This window comes from Wolffia australiana, chromosome 8, assembly GCF_029677425.1.
Source record: "Wolffia australiana isolate 7733 chromosome 8, ASM2967742v1".
NCBI lineage: Eukaryota > Viridiplantae > Streptophyta > Magnoliopsida > Alismatales > Araceae > Wolffia > Wolffia australiana.
This window is the reverse complement of record NC_135842.1, coordinates 12,864,624-12,887,500: the sequence shown is the minus strand read 5'-3', so window position 1 is coordinate 12,887,500 and position 22,877 is coordinate 12,864,624. Positions and strand designations below refer to the sequence as shown.

Below are 22,877 nucleotides of genomic sequence, written 5' to 3'. Positions count from 1 at the left end.
GCGATTCCAATAAAATCATTTTGATGGCACCTTCATTTCTTGAATTTTTTATTGATTCTGGCGTAAAGATTGCGCTGTTTGATAAAGAAATTTCCTTCTGGCTCCCGGTTCGGAAATGGGATCATATATTTGCTTTTAGTCCTTGGTATTTTCTTCGAAATGGATGCGCTTCTCTTTCTCAGGGCTTGATATTTCTCTAGACAAAATTAATTGTGCCTTAACAAGAACGATCATGCCAGTCTTATGCCCCTCATATCGATGTTTTTTTTCGTTTCGTTGTCCTTGGCAGCATCCGAATATTATAAGGTTTTTGTTAAAAATCCCGCTGAAGGATCCCAGTCAAATCTACCAGTTTCTGTGAAAGATGAGGAACTTAGTGGCAGTGAACTAGAAGAATTTGGAGTAAAGCACAGCTGTCGTGGTTCAGCTGGCATCTTAAACGGTGAAGATTCAAATGTATGTAAAAATTTTGAGTACCAGCCTTAATTTTGATTCTTCCGTTGGAATGTCACACGAGAGTGGGAACAAAGTCAAGCTAATGACATACTGCGTTAATATTGCGTTTTCAAATTGAATCCTGGAAATGTCTTGATGGTGGTTCTTCATGGCCATTAGTTTTGTAATCCCTACAATTCTTTTGAATTTTCGGTTGAATCCTGGAGATGTATTGAAAGTGGTCCTTCATGAAAACTTTTTTTGTATCCTTCCACCATATTTTCATCCAAAATTTTCAGTTTTTATCTGTTCTTAAATTTTTCTTGCAGCCTCTAATTGTGAAACTAATGAAGCTGACTATTTTGTGGAATGGGCTTCTGTTTCACTCCTATCGGGTCTCTTATGGCACTTAATTTTCTCTATCGTAGGATTTGTTAGCCTACTCTTTATGTTGGGTTAAACAATTCCCCACTCGGTGGATCCTTGTTCTTTTTCCTCTAATTAATTTAAAGTTTTCTTGGTTTCTCCATTGGTCTTACTTCAATGGTTCTCATTTTTTGTCAGGTCCTCAGGATTAAGTCCAACTCTGATTCTAAAGCTGGAGTACCTGATTTTTCTTGTGCTCATAGTACCATCAAAATTGGGATGTGGGTTCGTATGAAATATGGACATTACAAAGGAGATTTAGCTATGGTATTTTCTTAATATGTCAAGTTGGTTAATCTTTGTCCGCTTTGTGCGGTATCATTTTATCATTATAATTTGCACGCTTTGCTGCAGGTTGTGGCTATCAATGCTTCACGAAAACAGGCAACAGTGATGTTGGTACCGCGGATCGATCTACATAGCATGGCCAAGAAGTTATTTGGTGGTGTAAGCGTTCCTGCTGTACTTTTATTTTAAGATGACGTTCTGCTCGCTGAAGGAAATTTGTTACTTCTCCATTATCGTTTCCCTTTGTTTTTTTTTTTGTGTATCCATGATCTTCCGGTCGGTTTAATAAGTTGAACTTTCAATAATTCATTGGATGAATCTTAAGCCGATTCATGTTAGGAAGGGGCATCCTATTTGATTACTTGTCACAAATAAATCCTTTTTATTTATTTCAAAATTAATTTACTTTTTTTAATGATTTCCGCCAACTAATGTTTAGATAATTTATCAAACATTTTTATTGGAGGTTCTTTCATTTTTTATGTCTTCTTTGTCTAAGCTGCCCTTTGGCCCCATATCCCTGCTGGGACTAACTTACAGACTGTTTTTTCTCAGACTTTTGGGGGGCAGAAATTCTGATATTTCAAATAGACTAGCATGGTTCTTGGGAAAAAACCATAATGTAGAATTCGTTGGCGCTTCCAAGTTGATGGAACGCCAAAGTTTCTTCGCACCAGATTTTTGCAGGACCTTATTTTGGTAAAGAATTGTATCCTATAGCGTTTAGAAGCTAACCAGAAACACAGAGTCGTGCTCATGCACAGCGGAGGGAGAAGGCGGATGGAATATTAGAATTAAAATACCAAACTAAAGTATAAAATAACTGACCCTTTCTGTCAAACAGTTTTTCAACGGCTTTAACACGGCAAACTTAGCGGACAAACTATGCACTTTCAATATTGCATATTTATTCCTTTTACCCAGTTGATATCGGACTCCTTTCTATGAGGTGATTACATCTTTTCTGGGTTTATGGAATATTAATATTTGCGTCATGATTCATACATTTCATTATGGTTTTTTTCAAAGGACTCAGATTACATTATGGTAAATTAATTAAAATATTTTAATGGTAGTGTTACATGTGCACCGTGAAATTTCAGGAAACAGGATCACCTGTGAAACGTGCAGTCGTTGCAACTCCAAGATTGATAAAGTCTCGTGATTTGGAGTAATCAACTTATTTATCTTGTTTGATATTTAATTTAATTTCCTGAAACGAGTTCTCTTGTATTTGCTGGGCAAAAAATTTGAGGAAAGTTGTCTTTCTTGTTTCAGAATCTTTAGGCCTCGAATGAAGACGATACAAGATAATGAAACTGGGAAGGTTTTTGATATTCTTGACGGTGTGATGCTGAAGGATGGCTATTTGTATAAGAAGGTGTCATTCTTCTCTTTAATTTTTGCTGGCGTGAAACCGTCAAAGGCTGAACTCTTAAAATTTGAGCCTTCTCCAAAAGAGGAACCTCAAGATACGGAGTGGATGAATGGCTTATATGAAGGACATTGTTCTAAGAACAGTACGGACACTTTGGGAAACAGGAATGTATTTCAGGCTTATGACCTTGTCTCGTTTGGGTGAGTCCGCGACTGTTGAAAAGTCGGATTTTTTTATTTTAATCTTGAATTTATCGTGTTTCTCTTCCAGCGAGAAAGACTTTGGCATCATCATATCAATGGACTCTGACATCCTTCACGTAAGTATGAATGCTTCCTATTATGATATATGCAGAAACAGGAGATGATGAATAATGTGATACATGACATTTTTCAGGTCTTAAAAGGCGATACAGAAGGGTCGACACTTATTAGTATCCAACGAAAGGATGTCAAGAAGTCTTTGAATGGTAAAATTTTCACCGCCTCTGATTGCAACATGAAGACCATATCTATTGATGACAATGTTAAGGTCGTGGAAGGTCTTCAAATGGTATGGAGTTTACTGCTTAGACTACTCTGTGCCGAGCTCTTTTGTCTTTCTCATTGATTTTTCTCTCTGTTCTGTAGTATTTTTTATAGAGTTCATTTTATCTCTCGGGCTTGGCTGAACTGTTCAACCCAGTCGATAGCAATTATAGTCTGAAGCTGAATATGCCATCGCAAGTGGAATTTCTCTTTGTTTTTAATTGTGCCATTGAATTGGTAAGAATATAAATTTTATCCATATTGAGACTGTATTATCTACTTCCTCCAGGGCCGTGAGGGGACTGTAAGGCACATATTTAGGGACGCGCTGTTTCTCTATGACAAAGAAAATCCTGAGAATAATGGTTATTTCTCTACAAGATCAGATCATTGTGAGGTCACGAGGGAGGATTGGCGGAGAAATGTGGTATAAATCCTAAAACCAGTACCTTAGGGTTCACAAACACTGCGTAAAGGATTGTTTTAATGATGATGTCCAGTTTATCATCGTTGTCATCTGTTTGCAAATTGTTGGCAGATGATGAAGATGCTTGTAATTGTTCTCTCATGACTTTCTCTATTTTAACTCTTTCATGTGAAGAGGATATCGATGTTGAGGAGGATGCTGGTCATTGTCCTTGTCATTTGTCTGTTGTGAGTACGATTATTACGATTGTGTCCTCGTCCTTCGGTCCCAGACAAGGTCGACTTCCAGGATGACCCATCGTCATCCTCTGATAATGATGAGGATGACAACAAAGGATGATTTATCGTCATCCATTGGTGATGCCGAACTCTTCATCATCGGTGAACCCTGAGCGCCTTATTATTTCCATCTTTCAGAATTCTAGTAGCTTTATTATTTTTTTCTATTACAATACATAGGCGGGCACCCAGGGTATCCTTGGAAGGAAGGAAGATTCAGATAAACGTACTCGACAGGCAGATTATTTTGCCCCTTGTATGTATTTATTAATAAAATGCATGCAGTTCATAGCCTTATGGAAAATTTATTATTTTTTTACTATTCAGATGCAGATAAAAAACACAGACAGAGTAGTGAAGACTTGCCATTTAAGGTTGGACAGAATTTGAGAATTCGAACTGGTCCCAAAAAGGGTTACATCTGCCGTGTTGTCAGGACTTGCCGCTCTGCTGCTGTAGTGAGGCTGGAATCATCTGGAAAGTTGATGAAATGTTAGTTCCTTTAAATATTTAAACCTTGGTCTACACAGTCTATCTTATTTATTTATTACTTCATTCATGAAGGTTCATGAGATTTTGTCTTACACTGATGAAATATTGACCTTCTGCTTCTCTCTCAAGCCATGCTTGAGTTATACTGAAACCCTCCAATCTCGCTTGCAGTTGACATCAAAGACCTTAAGAAAACAATACCTAGTTTATTTGGCTTCGCAAGGTGTGCTTCTCTTTATGTAAAGATACTTATCTTTTTGATATTTCGGTGATTCAAATATGTGAAAATTTTCTTTGGGTTAATGATGATTTTTTTGTCTCCTGTGAAGGGATGATGACAGTGCAGAGTATGATAATCCCGGAAATCAGGGAATGTTTCCTGAAGGTAAAGTTACAGCTACCAATTGAGGAAATATATCTCGGTTGTGTTTGATCTATCATTATGATGTTTAAGTGTCGGATCAGGAACTTTGATTTCTAACGGATAATTTGCTTGATGCCTGAATAAGTAAATCCGTTAACAAGTTCTCAAAATCTGTCGCCTGAGTGTCTAGCTTAGTATATCATGTTAGTATACTTTTAGTGTCCTCTTCCTTAGAATATTTTGATTGGGAGTCAGGAGGAGATGATATTTTCTTCCTTATAGAATACAGCCTTGGGGATCTACACCTCCTTTCGGTTTCTTGATATCGTCTAATGAAAGTTACGGTATAATTGGACAACTCTTTTATGCTGCTTCCTACTGGCTATTAAATTGTTTTTCTATATTAATTTGTATCGAACAGTTTGATTTATTTTGAAAAGTTTTCATCTCCAAATCATGTCTGATGTTTATTTTAATATTACTGACCTTATATTTGACTTTGAAGGTGAATTGGTCTCTGAGGTAGAAGGGGTACCACGTAAAGCTTCATGGGAAACTGGTTCCCAGTCAAATGCCTGGTATTAGTTGTTTTTGTACGCCTTTCTATCTATGAAATGCTTGCACGCATTAATTACAAATTCTTCCATTTTATTTTTTACATTAATGATGTCTAGTAAATGAGGTTTAAAATGAAAAATCGAAACTAAAGTTTGGCTGGTAGTGCTATTCTTGTTTCAAAACGCATGTCTAAGCAGGACTAGTCTAAAAATCTTTAGTGTGAAGACTTGAGAAGGATGCAAAGTGTATCAGGACTTTTTTGTTGGCTTGTTTTTACGTTAGCTCTCCCGAACCAATCCAGAGGTATCTGCGTCATTTGAGCCAATAGGCGCATTTTATTTTTGACATGCATCGGCAGGTGTTTGCACGTAATAAGTTTTTTTGGTATGTTTTTGTTTGAGCCACGGCAAAAAAATAAACCTTTATTTTCTTTAAATTGAATTTTCAAAATTCCATGTTTTATTTTTGACATCTATTGTTTCTGTGTCTGAAGAACGAAGAGAGCTTGCACTTTTCTTATGTGAGCTTGAAGGAAACTGTCCTTTTTGTGAATTAAAAGACTCTAATGGGGATTGTGCACGTCCCGGATGCTGAAACTATAACAAGCTATTTATCTTTTTTACTATCCTTTTCAGGAATTCTGGAAAATCGTGGAGCGACTTGTGTCGTTCACCTGTTGAAGGTGAGGATAATGAACAGGGTTTACTTTAGTCGTTTCATTGAAATTTGTATCTCCAATGATCATGGCTGGCATGATACTGCACATGGTTTATAATTGCTGATAAAACAGAATATCCCGAATCATGTTTACAAAAACTTTGATCCTGTTATTAGTGAGCATGGTTGATAAAAGGATGTTGTGATGATATTCTATATTTTGGTAAACTAAGTTGGGCATATCGTAGCGCGAAATTTGTCAATACGTAGTTTCTTTTAAAAAAAAGAGACGCAGATAGAGAAAGTAAAAGGAAAACAATTTATGGCACACGTCTATTTCATTTTTTCTTGATAATTTTTTTTTTCCTAATTTGAGCGTCTTTTATCGTTTTTCAGGAAAAGGTGCCCTCAATGATCAATGGGCAGAAACTGGAAATAAAGAAGCCAACACTGCTGCTGAAGGCTGGGGTTCCTGGACTAAAAAGTCTCCTGGAGAATTGACCTGCCCCGAGAAACACAGAGCAGCTGACACGTGGTCAAAATTTGACGAAAACCCAGAGTCGGATGGCAGTGGTGGGGCCTGGACAGACAGAAGAAAGTCAACTCCAAAGTCAAACTGGGGGCAGACCGGAGAAAATAATGAGGAAAGTCAACCGCCACACAGTAGCTGGGTCTCACAGAAACTGGGAAACGATGATCAAACTGCGGGCTGGGGCAGTAGTTGGGCCTGTACAGACAGAGGAAAGTCAACTCCAAAGTCAAACTGGGGCCAAACCGGAGAAAATAATGAGGAAAGTCAACCACCACACAGTAGTTGGGTCTCACAGGACCTGGGAAACGATGATCAAACTGCGGGCTGGGGCAGTGGTGGGGCCTGGACAGACAGAAGCAGGTCAACTCCAAAGTCAAACTGGGGGCAGACCGGAGAAAATAATGAGGAAAGTCAACCACCACACGGTAGTTGGGTCTCGCGGAACCTGGGAAACGATGATCAAACTGCACGCGGGAAAGGTAAGGATCAAGAAAGTCAACGCTCACGGAGCGGATGGGCAGCAGAAAATCACGGCAAGGACGAACAAACCACAGGCTGGGGCGGGAACGGTAAGGATAAAGAAAGTCAATGCTCACGGAGCGGATGGGCAGCAGAAAATCACGTCAAGGACGAGCAAACCACGGGCTGGGGCGGGAACGGTAAGGATAAAGAAAGTCAATGCTCACGGAGCGGATGGGCAGCCGAAAATCACGTCAAGGATGAGCAAACCACGGGCTGGGGCGGGAACAGTAAGGATAAAGAAAGTCCACCCTCACAGAGCGAGCAAACCATGGGCTGGGGTGGCGACGATGGCGGTGGCGGCGGCTGGGCTATTGAAGCAAATCCAGGGTCAACGAGCGGTGGGCCCCAACTGGAAAAGTCAACTGAACACAAAAGTCAACCCTCGGAGGGCGGTTGGGCCACTCAAAGGCTGGGAAGTAGCAGTCCAGATGAGGGTTGGGGAGGTGGCTGAAGAGAACTCCAAAAAGTAAGAATTTTTCTTTTGTGGGCCGCCTGTCTAGCCCAGCTGGCCCAATTTTTGTGGGCTTTGGTTTTGGATGAAGGCCCAAAACCACTTTTATTTAACATTATCATCTTTTTTGCTCAAGGCCCTTTTATTTCCAAGCATAAAAAAACCCGGTCTACATCATTTTCATATTATAATGAGCGCCAAAAATATCTTCTTACGACCGAATATACTATCTATAAAGGACAATTTATACTAATAGTTTTCTTCAGCCTGATGGTGAAACGTGTCATAAAGGATATATAGTATATTTCGGGTGAAGAAAAGTCCACACAATAAAATAAAACGCCAAAAGATAGAAACAAAAGTAAACCCAAATGGATGACAATAAACCAGTAAATTCCATGTATTTATGTAAGACCAAAGCAAAAAAATAAAGATATCCAATCCTCTCAATACTTTTGCTGACAAATAAACCAAAAGCAAAATATAAAGTTTCACAGAAAATCAGGGATGTCCAAGTATTTAGTTTCTTCAGCCTGATGAGAAACCAACCCTCAAACATATATTTAATTTAAGTCTTTAAGAAAAAAATAAAATATAAGGTTTCAAATGAAACGAGGAATTTCCTAGTATTTATTTTCTCCATCCTGGTAAGACGAGAGACAAACATTTAATTTAAATATATAAGAACAAAAAGCAAAAATATTTTGTTTTTTGGTTTTATTTAAATAAAACCAAAAAGTAAAAATATTTTATTTAAATATATAAGAACAAAAAGTAAAAAGTATTTAATTTTTTCAGTCTCATAAGAAAAATAAACATATACTCTCTTTTAATTCTCTTTAAGAACAAAAAAAAGATATCCGATCCTCTCAATATTAAACCAAAATAATATCGTTTCAAATAAAACCAGAAATTTCCTAGAATTTATTTTCCCCCATCCTGATAATATCGTTTTAATAGAAATACAAAAAGACAAAAAAGTAAAAATACCCGATCCTCTCACTATTTCGGCCAACAAATAAAAAAAACCCTAGTATTTAAAATACTTTCCGGCCCCCCGGAAACAAACCGACATTAAATAAAAAAATAAAATGCAATTTAAGAATAGCCTAATTTTGGCCCGTCTCTCTCTCTCCTCCCCGCTTCTCTCTCCCGGTTTTTTTTTTTATCCTCTTCCACAGCGCTCTCCAACCCTCCCCTTCTCTCTCCCCCTTTCTCTATCTCCTCTCTCTCTCTCTCTCTCTAGCCCTGCCCCTCGCCATCTCCGGCGGCGGGCGGCGGCGGCGGATGGTGGCGCCGCCTCTCCGCCTGCTCCGCGGCGAGCCGTCAGATCACCGAATCAACGGCCAGATCGACGTCCACGCCTCGCGATCCAGGGCTAGGGCTCCGTCGGCGGCGAGGAGCTAGGGTTAGGGTTAAGGTTACCGACGATGTTCCAGAAGATCATCAAGCGAGGCGGCCGGCGGTCCTCCGGCAAGGCCCCCGACGACGGCGCCGGCGTCATCCCGCAGGTGGTAACCGTCAACCACGCGTCCAGGGCGGCGGCGCCGGCGGCGGAGCCGCCGGCGCCGCCGCCGCCGCCGCCGCTGGAGGCGCTCCCGCTCTTCCGCGACGTGGCGGCCTGCGATAGGCCGGCGCTGTTCGTCCGCAAGCTGCAGGCCTGCCACGCCGGGCTCGGCGACGCGGCGGAGACGGAGCGGAAGCGGGCGACGCTGGCGGAGCTGGTGGAATTCGTCCAGGCGGGGACGGGACGGATGACGGATGCCGCCCAGGAGGCGCTGGTGGGGATGGTCGCCGCCTTCGCCTTCCGGTGCCTGCCGCCGGCCGCGCACGAGAGCGGCGGCGACAACGGCGATCCGGAAGAGGAGGAGCCGTATTTGGACCCTTCCTGGCCCCTTCTTCAGCTCGTCTATGATCTCCTGCTGAGGTACGTTGTGTCATCGGAGACGGATACCAAGGTGGCCAAGAGGTACATCGATCACGCCTTCGTGCTCCGGTTGCTGGATTTGTTTGATTCTGAGGATCCCAGGGAGAGGGAGTACCTCAAGACCATTCTGCATAGGATTTATGGGAAATTCATGGTCTACCGGCCCTTCATCAGGAAGGCCATAAGCAACATCTTCTACAGGTGGCCGCTTCTTCTTTTTGCCCTGCCAATTCTTTGGTGCTCTTTCGTTTTTGATCATTATGTTGATTATGTTTTGGATATGATGATCATGTTGATTATGATGATTATGTGGGTTATGTTTTGGATATGATGATCATGTTGATTTTGTTGATTATGATGATTATGATGATTATGGTGATTATGTTGATTATGTGGGTTATGTTTTGGATATGATGATCATGTTGATTATGGTGATTATGTTGATTATGTGGGTTATCTTTTGGATATGATGATCATGTTGATTTTGTTGATTATGATGATAATGATGATTACAATGACTAGGTTGATTATGATAATTGTGATAATTATGATGATTAACAAGTAACCATCCTCATGCGCCTTTGATGCCGAACTGTCATCGGCCAAAATCATTTGTTTTTGCTGGGATTGTGCTGATTATGATGTCCATGATGATGAAGTTACCATCCTCATTCCTCTGTGATTACAGATGTCGATTACAGATGCCAAATTGTCATCGGCTAAAATCATTTATTTTTTGCCGGGCTACTATGGTTATGATGATTAAGTTGATTATAATGATGATGATGATCATGATGATGAAGTTACCTTCCTCATTTTTATGTTGCTATAGATGTAGACTACACATGCCCACTTGTCATCGGGGCGGTGCATTTTTTGCCAGGACTACGATGACCACATTGACTGGAATGATTATGATGATGATGATGTTGATGATGAAATTGTCATTTTCATTGGTATGTGACTTCAGATGAGGATGACAACGAGGAATGAGCATCGTCCTATCACTCTCTACGTCTTCTCTTGCAGATGATGAGTATGATGAGTCGTCATTATCCTCGTCATCATCTGCTTGTTGTAGAGTTTGGGGGTGGGAGGCATCTATTCTCACAGACAAATGGAAATGACAGTTCATCAGTGTCATCGTCCTTTAGTCACTCTTATGTTTTTCCTCTTCCAGATGACTTGTAGGGTTGACATGCCATCATCGACCTCGTCAAAGTCATTTATCCATGGCTAGTCGGGTTCATTTATCCATGGCTAGTCGGGTTCAGTCACGTCTCACAACTTAGAATATGAAATGGGATGCTCACTGCATCCCGGGAATGCCGGTCATGGAAGACCTGATGGAAAGGTGAAAGACCTGATGGCTTTCGATCGGAAGGCGGGAACTTACTTTTAAGGGGACCCATCGATTTCTAATGGGTGGGTAGGACAGCAATGATAATGATTAAATCCTTGTCGTCACTATAGTCAAAGATGATGATTATGACTTTGACGATGCGGAAATTGTGAATGACAATGACGAGTTTCATCATCACCTGTAAATTCTATCTCCAGGTTTGTGTATGAGACGGAGAGACACAGTGGGATTGGGGAGTTGCTGGAAATCCTGGGAAGCATCATCAATGGGTTTGCTCTGCCGATGAAGGAGGAGCACAAGCTGTTCCTGGCGAGGGCACTGATGCCGCTGCACAGGCCGAGGTGGCTGTCGCTGTACCACCAGCAGCTGACATATTGCGTGACACAGTTCGTTGAGAAGGATGGGAAGCTGGCAGAGGGGGTTATCAGGGGGCTGCTGAGATGCTGGCCGCTGACCAATTGCCAGAAGGAGGTGCTCTTCCTCGGTGAGCTGGAGGAAGTGCTCGAGGTCACTCAGCCCGCTGAGTTCCAGAAGTGCATGGTCCCCTTATTCCGCCAGATTGCCCGCTGCCTCAACAGCTCCCATTTCCAGGTCAGCCATCACCCCCTTCTTCTTCTACTTCTCCTTTTTATTCTGAGAACTCATCCTACATCAAGCTAGGAATTTTCATCATCATCATCATCAACAACATAATCAACATCACCATCATCCTCATAGTTGTACTCTTCATAGATGGGAACCCTCCGTAGATTGGCTGGTTTGTCTTCTTCTTCTTCTTCTTCTTCTTCTTTGTGATCATCATCATCATCATCCCTTTCTTTTCTTCTTTTCTTCTTCTTTTGGCATGATGAAGAAGAACTTTTGACCTCATTGTCATCATCATCATTATCTCCTTCTAGCATATGATGAGGTATTTTCTACCTAATCATCATATCATCATGATATCCTTCTTTCAAAAAAAATAATCATCTCCTTCTTCTGGCCGGATAACGTTGTCACAATATTATTTGATCACCTGCTTTTTCTTTTCATTTTATTCATCATCATCACCATCATTGCCATCATCGCCACCATCATCTTCTTCTTCTGGATTGGCGGTGATGATATTTCGTACTCATCATCACCCAGTCGTCATCGTCATTGTCGTCTTTGCCATCATCATCATCATCATCATCATCATCTTCATCCAGCATGATGGTGATCTTCCTCTGGTACCATCTTCTTCTTCTTCTTCTGTTTTGAAAATTTGAACATATCCATAGATCATGCATCGCCCTCATCGCTGTTACCATCTTCATCTCCTTCGCAGCTCTGTCTATCAACTGCTTTGTCTTCTTATTCTTCCTCTTCATTGCCGTCATCATCATCATCATCTTCTTGACATGGCATGATGATGTGGAATTTTGTTCTATATCATCTCATCGTCCTCATTATTGTCATCGCCATCATCATCATCGTCATCTTCTTCTGGTATATTTTTTTTTCCAATTTGATTCCACATCATCTCATCATCGTCATAATTGTTATCGCCATCATCATCTTCTTCATATCATTTTCCTCATAAAGCCTGCAGGAATCTAAAGCAAATATTCTCTCATAGAGTGCTACTCTTCCTGTGGAATTTTCTTTATTTTTATTTATTGATACTTAGAATATGGCTAAAACTTATGAAGCGCTCATCGGATTTCATCAAGTTTTCTGGTTAGAGTGAAGTCTTTAAAAATTATTGAGGAAGAAATTGGAAAAAAAAATCGTACAAAATCGTTGCTCCAAATGAAGGGAATACTTCGCTTAGTAATTTCATCCTTCTCTACAACTTCTTTTTATATTGCCTGTTACTAATATTTTCTTAAGAATTTGTCACTAGCTCTCAAAACCATCTTGCAGAATCTATATTTCTTGTTACTTCTTAGATGCTGCATAAACATTTACTAAGCGAATTATCTCATTTCCGGTAAATGGTCAAACAACTACGTTGACATCCGTTTTGCGTTGACGTTGATGCTGACCTACTTTGACTTTGATGGTGACTTTATTTTTTCTGATGTGATGATGGTGCAGGTAGCAGAGAGGGCCCTATTTCTTTGGAACAGCGACCACATAGTAGGCCTCATCGCACAGAACCGGGCTGCCATCCTGCCCATAATCTTCGGGGCGCTGGAGAGGAACATCCGCTGTCACTGGAATCAGACGGTCAATGGGTTGACCGGCAACATCAGGAAGATGTTCCTCGACATGGATGCCGAGCTCTTTGAGGAGTGCCAGCGTCGGTACGCTGACGCAGAGGCCAAGACCGACGCCCTGAGAGAACAGAGAGAACTGACGTGGAAGAAACTCGAGGCCGCCGCTGCCGCCGAGTCGACGACAGGCGGCATGGTCTGTGTCAGCTGACCCTGTAATCTAAAAAGTCAATGCCGATGGGCGATTGCTGGTTTGAAGGAAAGAAATGCATGTGTTGATTTTATTCCCATTGACTGTCTTTTCTGCAAAGTCAATGCTTGAGCCGGGTCAGCTGACCAAATGGTCTCCTAGTTGTAATATGTGAAGTCAATGTCCTTGCCTTGTGCCGAGCTTTGCTTGTTTGAGAAAGAAATGCATGCATTGACTTTCTTCTCAACTGTTGACATTTGCCTGAAAATCATGGAATTGTTGGGGTCTGCACGAAAGAATGAATAATTCTTTCATTTAGCCCAGAAGCCAGATAACACAATAAGTCAATTCTACCACTTTGAATTATTCAATAAAATTTAAACCACTATCAAAACAATAATGTTATCAATTCTAAACATATATTTTAGTGTTTTCTCAAAAATCAGCGCAGAGAACTGCAGTAAGAGGACTTCCTGGGCTTGATCTATGGCTGCATCAGCATAGCATGATGTTCCGGCTCTAGGTTACAAATTAAGTTCATCTTCATTTTACGAAGTCAATTCAGATAAAAATTTTCTTACGACGAATGGATTGGACTTTATAAGAAGAACATTACAAAGTCAAAGCAGTTTTGAAACAAATTAACACATTTAAATAGTTTATCCATTTGGTAAAATGGGGGGTTGTTGAAGAGTGGTCCAAAAACTTATGGTGTCACAGATGGAGAGGTATTCAAACCCCGGAGTTCCTATTAATACCGACTCTTTCAACCAGTCAGGCATCCATCCCTTCATCCTATTTATCCCCCTCGGGGGTCATGTGTATCTATCCTCTCTTTCCTTTATCTTTTATGGGAATTCATCTCTTTCGGTACGAAAGGACTTTATGGAAAGGCCGATGTTCCTTTGTCAAAACTAGAGTTTTTTTTTAAACTAAGCCCATGGGCATAGCGCTAGAATAACCGAAGCCCATGGGCTTGGAAGAGTAGGGTCAGGTTCGGGGGTCACGTTACGAAGTCAATGAACAGCGAATGAAGAAACGAAGAAACATTCTGAGGCACGAGTTTACGAACCTTTAGGAGCGAAGTCAATGAAGATTCATCAATGATGAATCAACGTTCGGTGGCGCGACGCGCTTAGGAGCGCAGGAATGAGTCAACGATGAATGAGGGAAGGATCCTACGTCAAAGTTTCTATCGCAACTTTTCCTTTAGGGAAAAACAGCAACTCTTGTTTTTATTAGGAGTGGAGTAAAGAACTCCTTTTTATCTGAAGGATAAATTGGAGGAATTTACGGATCACAAGAATTCAAATAGCTCCTCTTTTTGGAGTTGCAATACCCGTTAAGACGAGGGGCTTTACTCTCTCTAGTTCTCCTCCAGGTATGGAGTAAGCTATTTACTTTTATAAGAATTCGGATTTGAAAAGGGCTTATCTTTCAAGAGCCAGATCTAGCGTATCCCAAAAGAGAAGCTAGAGACAGGCGCAATAGAAGGAAAAGCTAACCAGAATCCCCTAAAGAAAGGAGAGACTGGCCAATGGTTACCGTAAGAAATAAACTCCTTTTTAAATTGATCCGCAGTGGGAAAGGTTCTTGAGATTATAAATCTTCCAGGCGTGCGGGAAGGGAGAGAGACCAAGCAACAAAGCGAAGAATGTTACGAAGTCAATGAAAATTTAGATTCAGAAGTCAGTACTAAGTCAGAAAGTATCAAGCAAGAGAGAACCACATGCTTAAGGACTTTTTATTATAGAAAGCCAGACAGGAAGCTCAGGCAAGTGAGTCGCTGCGCCAACAATCTCGACAGTGATTTTGGAAGTGTTTTTTATTTTTTTATTTTGTGTAAAGTTATAATTCCAAAACCCTATGCTTAGTCTACACTCCGTCACTTACATTACTCTACTTATCACTTTTTTATGCTTCCACTCGTAAACTTGCGCCTTCTGTTCTTGAAGAATGTTTATTCTTCTTTTAAGAAGTCACTTTGGCGAAGAATGAGATTTACTTCTGACTTGCTCCTAAACGCTCCTTAATTTGTGCCTTCGTCGTTCCTGCTCTCGCACCTCAGAACCTCAATGTCTGACTAGAAAATCCTCCTTGAAACACCCTCTTGAAGCACTCTTCAATAGAATCTAAAATAAAAGTACAGGAATGGCAAGTTCATGATCGGGCAATGCATTTACTTGCGCGCGCACGAGCAACACGCGCAACAACAAAACCAGCCTTAAAACTGGCATTTTTGACTCCGAACAATGTTTGTATCATCACAGCCTAAAACTCCATTTTTTGGTGCTGTTTGACTAAACAAATTTTAATGCTTAAGATTGGACGAGACATCAACTTGGGGGGTCGAGCACCTGTTAGTACACAAGCGTACTCACACGCGTATTACACACACTAGCACATGACGCATACACACGTGCGCTTGACGTGATATCCATTCCACGTGCGCACATGCACGCTTTTGCTCCTCGTGCCTACTTAATTTATTTCATAACCGCTCCTCGCTCCTAAATTTCTCCTGAAGTAGTGCTTTCGTCAAAACCAAAGAAAGGTGTGAGTTTATGAGAGGGAGCAAAAGGATACAAATTATTGTAGAACGTTATGCTTACATAAAGTGAAAGTAAAGAAATCAGAAGTTTGGAATAAAGGATTAGCATCATCTTCGGAACCAGGTTCAGAATGAATTTTGTTTAGGAGGGGGATCTGCCCAAACCTGTGGTGGTACAGAAGGCATGGACTCCGCGACTTTCGTACCTCAAAGAAAGAAAGCCGTCAACCATCACAAACAATATGTATGTTAAATAAATAAAAGGCGCGAATTTAGGAGCGTTTAGGAGCAGAAGATGAGCAGATTCTTACTACTTTTTAAGAAGTGCATGGCACAACTTTAGGAGTGTTTACGTGCAAGAGCAGAAGAATAGCAAAAGACGTGACTTTAGGAGCGATAAAAGAAATAAGTAAATCACGTTATGAAGAAGTGAATCTGCTCAGCCGGTGCTCGTTTGCACACGCGTGAACCAACGTGGAATTTAAAAAGGAAATGATGCCTCTCGGGGAAACTGAGAATGATTCAAACCGTATGAAGGGAAGCTCCCACGCACATTTTTTTGGGGGGGTGGGGAAGGAGCCCGACAGGGTCCCCCCACTGACTTGGCCTGGGCCCAAGTGGAAGTTAAGTGGTGGGCCTACCCATCCCAACCTGGGGTATGCTGGGATTCGCGAAGAGCAGCACCTTACGATGTTCATGACCAATCAGATCCTGACATACCGGTAGGTACCAGAGGAGATCGCTACGATCGTTACTGTATCTGTATCAAAGAGATGCGACAAGGTGTTCCAACATTGTGCAGTGTCCTAATATAATGCCTAGTGGCATGATCAAAGCCATTGATTGTATGCTCAGCCCTCCATCACGAGGTCGAATGAAACTATCCATAGAATCGTGGGCCGTGTGAAACGTAGATCATCGCCGTTCTTAACCGAGACTCAGGGTAAGCTCCGTCTCATGAACGTGATTGACCCAATTCTGGATCATCTTTTGCAATCGTATAACTGTAAAAAGTGAGTGAATTTTCATCGGAAGTGTTATTGTCCGAGTACTCATAAGGTTGGATCGACGCTATGTGATTCGCTATGCGTGCTTGTGTCCCACACTACTTATGTTAAAACACTACTTTCTATTTAGCAATGTTGGTAACACAAATCTCTACCCTTTGTATCTTCTAGATACCGAGTTGTAGCTTCGAAACCCATGGGTTGAATACTCGGCTTAACAATTGGGTTAAATCAATCCTTCATTAATTAATCAATATGGTTATATAGTTAATTAATTTGAAAGAATAATAAATATTAGTGTATCGCTAGAGTCATTAACTAGACTGGTACATGCGTCTAGTGGGTCACATGCTATTGGTCTTCCAGACATCGAAAGATATACTTAAACTTTGGGGGTTTGAATGAAAATTTCCATTTCGTTTAAATAGGAGAAGGCCTTGAACAAAATTCACCTAGGTCAGCATTGTTAATAGCTATCGCATTCTTATCCCTTCTCCCTATGGCTTCTCTCCATTCTCTATGTGATCGGGACAACGTAACAACGATGGTGGAGCATGAACATAGCTTGTCAAAGGGAAAGAGATTTGATGTGCCAAGGATCACATGGATCCAGCTTAAAGTAGTGCTTAAAATGTTTTCAAGTGGATTAAAGGCTTGAGAGTGGAAGCATCAGTGTCCCACTCCTTTGTTATGTAAATAATCTCATAACCTTAGGATACTGATTTTTGCAATATTACAGAGAGTAAAATAATGGGATTCAATTGTTTGTAAACTAATTCTATCAGAAATAGGATTGAATATAGAATAAAACCAAAATACATGGTTTCATAAAATCTATATGAATTATTTTTCCAATATAAATCAAGTTACATAAATTGTTTATCATGTTATATTTGATACTAGTAGGATATGATTCAGTACTATTAAAAAAAGAAAGGTTCCGAGGGTACGAGTGTATGAGTTGCGAGTCTTCAGGAGTGGAAGAGAGTGAAGCTACTTAAGAACTGAACACCATTTTGTAAGGTCCAATTTTTAGCTGACGACGTCAATGGATATTTAGATGACTATCGTGTGGTAAATGAATCTCAATATTAAGATTCAGGCATCACAATAAGAGTTGAATCAACATGAAACTGAATGTTATGAAGCAAATAAAAATAGAGAAAAAAGAAATGTTATGAAGTAAATGAAGATTATTCAAAATATAAAGAATGCTACAAAGTTAATGAAGATTTATATTCGTGTTACGAAGTTAATGAAGATGCAAGTTTATGAGCGGAAGTGGAGTCATGGATAAAGCAGGTTAGGAAATCAGTAAAAAAAAATTCATCAATGACAAACATATTTCACAAGAACATTCTATAATCTTAAAAAGAGGAAGATTTTTTATTTACCTGGTATGATATAGGACAGCGACTTCAGAACCCAGGATGCTTTAGGAGTAAAGTTTTTATGATTTTACTGCTCTAACATTAAGGAAAGTTCCCCAAGGTGAAACTTTAGTAGTAGAGTGAAGAAGCAATGGAGTGATGAAATGCGTCCTTCATGAAATCAAGATTCTTTTCCAAGATTTGTATAATTTTGGGATGTCATGTAAGTCACTAGAAAAATTTGTAGAGTTTGGTTAACCCAATAACAGAAGTTTCCTAAGGAGTGAGTTTATCATGGGGGCCAAAAACATTTAGGAGCAGGACAAAAGGTTATCTTCAAGATAATGTATGCTGAAGATAAGTTAATTGGCGGTGTGACAATTTAATTTAGTGAATGCTCACATTTTTGGTTAATTTTATGTTGTCTTTTTACTAATTTTTTGGATTTTATTTTGTCCATAGAGTTTGTGAGTTTAATCAATACAAATATGAATGTGTACTCATTTAAGTAAATCTAATTAGTGTTGAGTACAGATTGTCTCCACATGGAATGATAATTAATGATTTAACAGTGATTAAATAGATGAGAAAAGATACGTTGATGTAACACGATGGACGTCGAGATCGAACGGCTCATGTTACACCACAAGGAGGCGGGGGCAGTCATGTCATGCAATGGATACGATAAATGTTGACGTCATGCAAGTGATAATGCGACGATGAAATCAGTGACCAAGGGACAGTCTCAGGTAGACAGTTTCTATGGGGCGTAGGCCTCCCAAAAGGTAATGGAGGCGTGCAAAGGTTTCCTCGGGCCAGACGGAGATTGGCCCTCGAGTGCAAAGGCATAAGGGAGCTTGACTACAAGACCCACCCGTCGAGCAGGGACGAAAGTTGGCCTTAGTGATCCGACGGTGCCGAGTGGAAGGGTCATCGCTCAACGGATAAAAGTTAATATAAAACCGGCATCGATAGACACCAACAACCACTTGGCTGTGGTAAGCGTGACCTGGGAATGCCACAAGGCTCCCGATAACCCGAATGACGGGTTGAGGGCTGACGGTGCGAGTACGACTATTTTCGCTCGTGCATCCACCATTTACGTGCCAACCAATATCGTACCGATAGTAACCTATTCCCACTAAGTATTCCTATCTATCACTAACCTAACCCCAGTGGTGGAGGAAACATTCGGAGGCACTAAAAGAAATAATATAATGCAGAGTGGGAGTTTATGAGTGTACTAGTAGCGGTTGTCTGGTTTGGCAGCAGTGGATGGGGAGTAACATGTAGGCGCGATGATGGTGCACGTAGGCACGATGGTGCAATTAGGCGCATCATGGGCGTGACGGCGAAAGCAGCGATGGGCGCAACAAAGGGCACAATGGTTGGCATGACAGTGGATGTAGTGATAGGCATGACATAGGGCGCAAGATCTAGCATGGCAGGGTGCGACAGCAAGGCGTAGCGGCAGCAGGATGCGACGGCTGTAGGGCGCGGTGGCGCGACAGAATGGCAGCAATAGGGCAACGTGGCAGCGTGGCGTCAGAAGGGCACGGCAGTGTGGCGGCGGCTGGGCGTTACAGCACAAAGGAAAGGTAGTGGCAGCGCGCAACATCGGCAGGACGCGGTGGCGCGGCGGTGCAGCGGGGCGACATCAATAGTGTGCGGTGATGCGACAACAGTGTGCAGCGATGTGGCAATGACAAGATGTGGCGGCGCAGTGGCAGCTGATAACATGCATATTTATGACATAAAATCATCCATTTTACACATATATTTGGCTCAAAATGACTACATTTGCATGTTATATTGAATTAAATTGATTAATTTTGCCTTTGTTGTGATTTTATGATGTTATGAAGTTGCCTGATTTTGCGTAATTTTTTCATATTTTTTTCGGGTTCAAAAATCATAAGGAAATGAATTTTTAAAGGAAAAATACAATTTTCTGGAATTTATAAATGATTTAAATGAATTTTAAATCATTTTTTAAGGTTTTATTTTTGCTGGGGGGGGGTAGTTATAATTTTCCTATCCTTCTAAGGTTGCAAGGGCATAAGTGCAATTTATGCCATTTCTGTTGATGAAACCCCTAACTCTTAAAATAGCCTTCTTCCCTCTTTGATTTGTGTCTTTTGGCATTCCTTTGACTCCAGGTCACCAGCAAGAAAGGGAGAGAAGCTTAGGCCCAAGCTTTGGCATTGTTAGATGCTCAAGTTTGCTCTGGAGAAGGAGATCGAGTAGAGCTCGACATCGTAGCGGATCAAGCACCATCCGGCCTAGGACTGGCATAAAAAACGGGGTTTGTGTGAGGATTATGATAAGATATTTTCTTGTAATCCCCTCCAAAGGTAGTGTATTAGGTTTGTTTTCTTTCATCTTAGGTTTGGTTTGATCTTCATTACGAAATTCTCTAAAAAAGCATCATCTCCATAATCCTTCACATCCAACCATTCCAGCTCTCTCATCTCTCCATATCACCCTCCATCCCATCATTCCACCATTCATTCATCACTATTTCTACCATAAAGAGATCTATCCTTGTTTCTATTTCCAAATCCATCATTTCTCCTCTCCATTTTCATCAAAATCGTCCACCATTCACATTGCCCATAAGGTGTTCGACGAAACTCCTCTATGGGAAGTTTTCTCTAAGAAGCTCCTAAAAATTGTAAAAACCTATTCCTCTCATATCAATATTACTACGACAACTAATCTCTTCTTCTCTTCATTATTCATCTAACCTCATTACCTAGGCTCCATGAGGATTCGACCCTTGTCTCTATACTAGTGAGGAAAATATAAATCTATTGCATGAATTCAAAACACGACAGCGCCACAAATCAACACAAATTTTGAGTTCATCAGCAGCAAGGCATGGCAGAGGTAGAGTGCGACGGCACAGCGGCGATAGGGCGGGCAGTCTCGAGAGCAGTGCTGGCAGCTGGGGGCGGTCGCGAGAGCGGTGTAGGCGGTTGTGGGCAGCTGTGAAGGCGGCCCAAGTAGCCAGGAGCGACCATGGAGTGGCTGCACGAGGCTGTGGTGAGACATGGGAGGCCAGAGGAGAAGTGGCGGCCGCCTGGTGGCGCAGACTGCCACGGGGCTGCGCGGGCGACTGCGGGGGAAGGTCAAATGAATGCGGTCGCGGGTAGGGCACCGGTAGGAGGCGGCGGCTGCAACTTTGGCGAAACCGCCAACGGCGGCAGTTTCTGACGATCAAGATTAGCATCTCAATTTTTAGTGGCATTTTTGTAAATACTGCAAAAACCTAAAAAATAACTTAAAAAATACCTAAATTGAAGGGAAAAAACCAACAAAAGTCACATTTTTTTCAAATTTCTTTGTCTTCTTCCTATGGGTGGCCCCCCCCCTCCCGTCTTATAGGGATAAATATGGGCCTTCCCCCTTAGAAATAAAAGGGGAGAAGGCCCAATTAAAGGGTCCTAGGGGCTCCTAATAGGAGAGAGGCCCATAAGGATGCCCACACACGGGCTCCCACACACACAAATGTGTAGCACCATACGGGGGCCCAACCACGTGTGAAACACATACACAACCGCCACACAATGCCTACTAAACAAGGAAAAATAACCAAAAAATAATGTCAAACCTCTAGGCCCCTTGGCAAGGCCAAGTACTTTGAAGGCCGAATCTCGCGTGTCAGCCCTCGCTCGACGAAGTGGTTGAGACCAGAAGCTAGATGGTCCCCCATCATACTTACAAAAATATGGTGTCAAGAAATGAAAAATCCGTAATAAACATAGTGTCAAGAGACGAGAAAATCTGTACAAAATGGTATTAAGAGATGAGAAAATCCATACATAAATATGGTGTCGAGAGACAAGAAATACATAAGGTGAGAAGGTGATAATCGTGGTGAGTCATGAAGACATTGTGGTTTATGATACTGCCCTTGTCTTGGGGGATGCGTTCGCCCTTTTGAGAGCCTTGGTCACAAGCATGCGGCATTCCTACACAGAGATGCATGTGTACTACTGTGGGGACATGCCCATGTGCTAGATTTATGATTTGGAGACCGAGTCCTTTAGTTTGACGCCACAACATGCACTATGGGCAGCGACGCCTGACCCTGATCTTTAGGCCATCGCCCTTATGGTGCGCGTGCCTGTCGATGCTCAAGCGCGACGGAGCAGGGAAGGCCTATGCATCCTTGGTGCGTGGGTTACTAAGAGCACCTGCGCGGGTGAAGCGACGCGTGCGAGCGTGGGGACACGTAGGCTGGGCGGTGGTGTCGCGACGTTGTGTGTGGGATCATGTGGGCAAGTCGCGCGGCTGTGCCCATGCACTGCACATCGCGTGTGCAGGGTGCGGGGCGGAAGACATTCTGCCAGGAGACTAAGGCATCGAAGTTCAGAGATCGCTGAGACGATGCAGACACTTGGCACCCACGCGGGAAGCGCTGGGCGCGCAACACCTAACTTGAGGCGCTGGGCATGGTGACGTCCGTGCGGACTGAGCACGATAAGTGTTAACGCCGGTGCTGGTGGCGCGTGGAGCGTCAAGGCTGGGATGGGCGGTAGATGGCCTAGCACCATGCCTGGGGGCCGACGGGCGGCAAGGTTGATGGGCGGATGGGCACATGTGTAGCGGCGGGGCTAACGGGTGATAACATGCATGTTTAGCGCTTTAATATGATCATATTTACATATATATTTGTATTAAATCACTCATATTTGCATGTTATCAAGCTTTAAATAATTAAATCTATTTTAAGAATGATTTTTATAAATTTTCTGCATTTTTGGGATTTGTCTAACAATGGATTCCAAAAGAATATAATTTCTGAGAATATATATATATATATTTATATGTATTTTTTGGGTTTATTTAATATGAAAATTAAAGTATATTTGGCTTTTTTTGCTACAGGGTGATGTGGCATGCTCACATCCACTCATTTAAAACGAAGAAAAAAAGAAGAAAGAGGGTG

At 41.7% G+C, this 22,877-nt stretch overlaps 2 protein-coding genes across 2 annotated transcripts in view; both read left to right on the top strand.

The window, feature by feature from the left end:
* The window catches only part of LOC144706850 (uncharacterized), an 8,796-nt gene extending 1,326 nt beyond the window's left edge, over window positions 1-7,470 (top strand). The window contains exons 2-16 of the mRNA XM_078579911.1: window positions 290-456; window positions 1,000-1,128; window positions 1,216-1,308; window positions 2,253-2,320; window positions 2,428-2,727; window positions 2,798-2,846; window positions 2,924-3,079; window positions 3,344-3,481; window positions 3,940-4,015; window positions 4,087-4,251; window positions 4,423-4,474; window positions 4,581-4,636; window positions 5,121-5,193; window positions 5,809-5,855; window positions 6,227-7,470. Coding sequence (XP_078436037.1) covers window positions 290-456; window positions 1,000-1,128; window positions 1,216-1,308; window positions 2,253-2,320; window positions 2,428-2,727; window positions 2,798-2,846; window positions 2,924-3,079; window positions 3,344-3,481; window positions 3,940-4,015; window positions 4,087-4,251; window positions 4,423-4,474; window positions 4,581-4,636; window positions 5,121-5,193; window positions 5,809-5,855; window positions 6,227-7,335 — 2,678 coding nt within the window. The 3' untranslated portion in view covers window positions 7,336-7,470. The remainder of the gene's footprint in view (window positions 1-289; window positions 457-999; window positions 1,129-1,215; window positions 1,309-2,252; window positions 2,321-2,427; window positions 2,728-2,797; window positions 2,847-2,923; window positions 3,080-3,343; window positions 3,482-3,939; window positions 4,016-4,086; window positions 4,252-4,422; window positions 4,475-4,580; window positions 4,637-5,120; window positions 5,194-5,808; window positions 5,856-6,226) is intronic.
* A 1,030-nt stretch (window positions 7,471-8,500) lies between these two features.
* LOC144706362 (serine/threonine protein phosphatase 2A 57 kDa regulatory subunit B' beta isoform-like) lies at window positions 8,501-13,195 on the top strand. Its single transcript, XM_078579276.1, has 3 exons — window positions 8,501-9,463; window positions 10,823-11,216; window positions 12,687-13,195. Exons 1-3 carry the CDS (start codon window positions 8,766-8,768, stop codon window positions 13,014-13,016), a joined length of 1,422 nt encoding a protein of 473 aa, XP_078435402.1. The 5' UTR covers window positions 8,501-8,765; the 3' UTR covers window positions 13,017-13,195.
* Window positions 13,196-22,877: the final 9,682 nt, after the last annotated feature.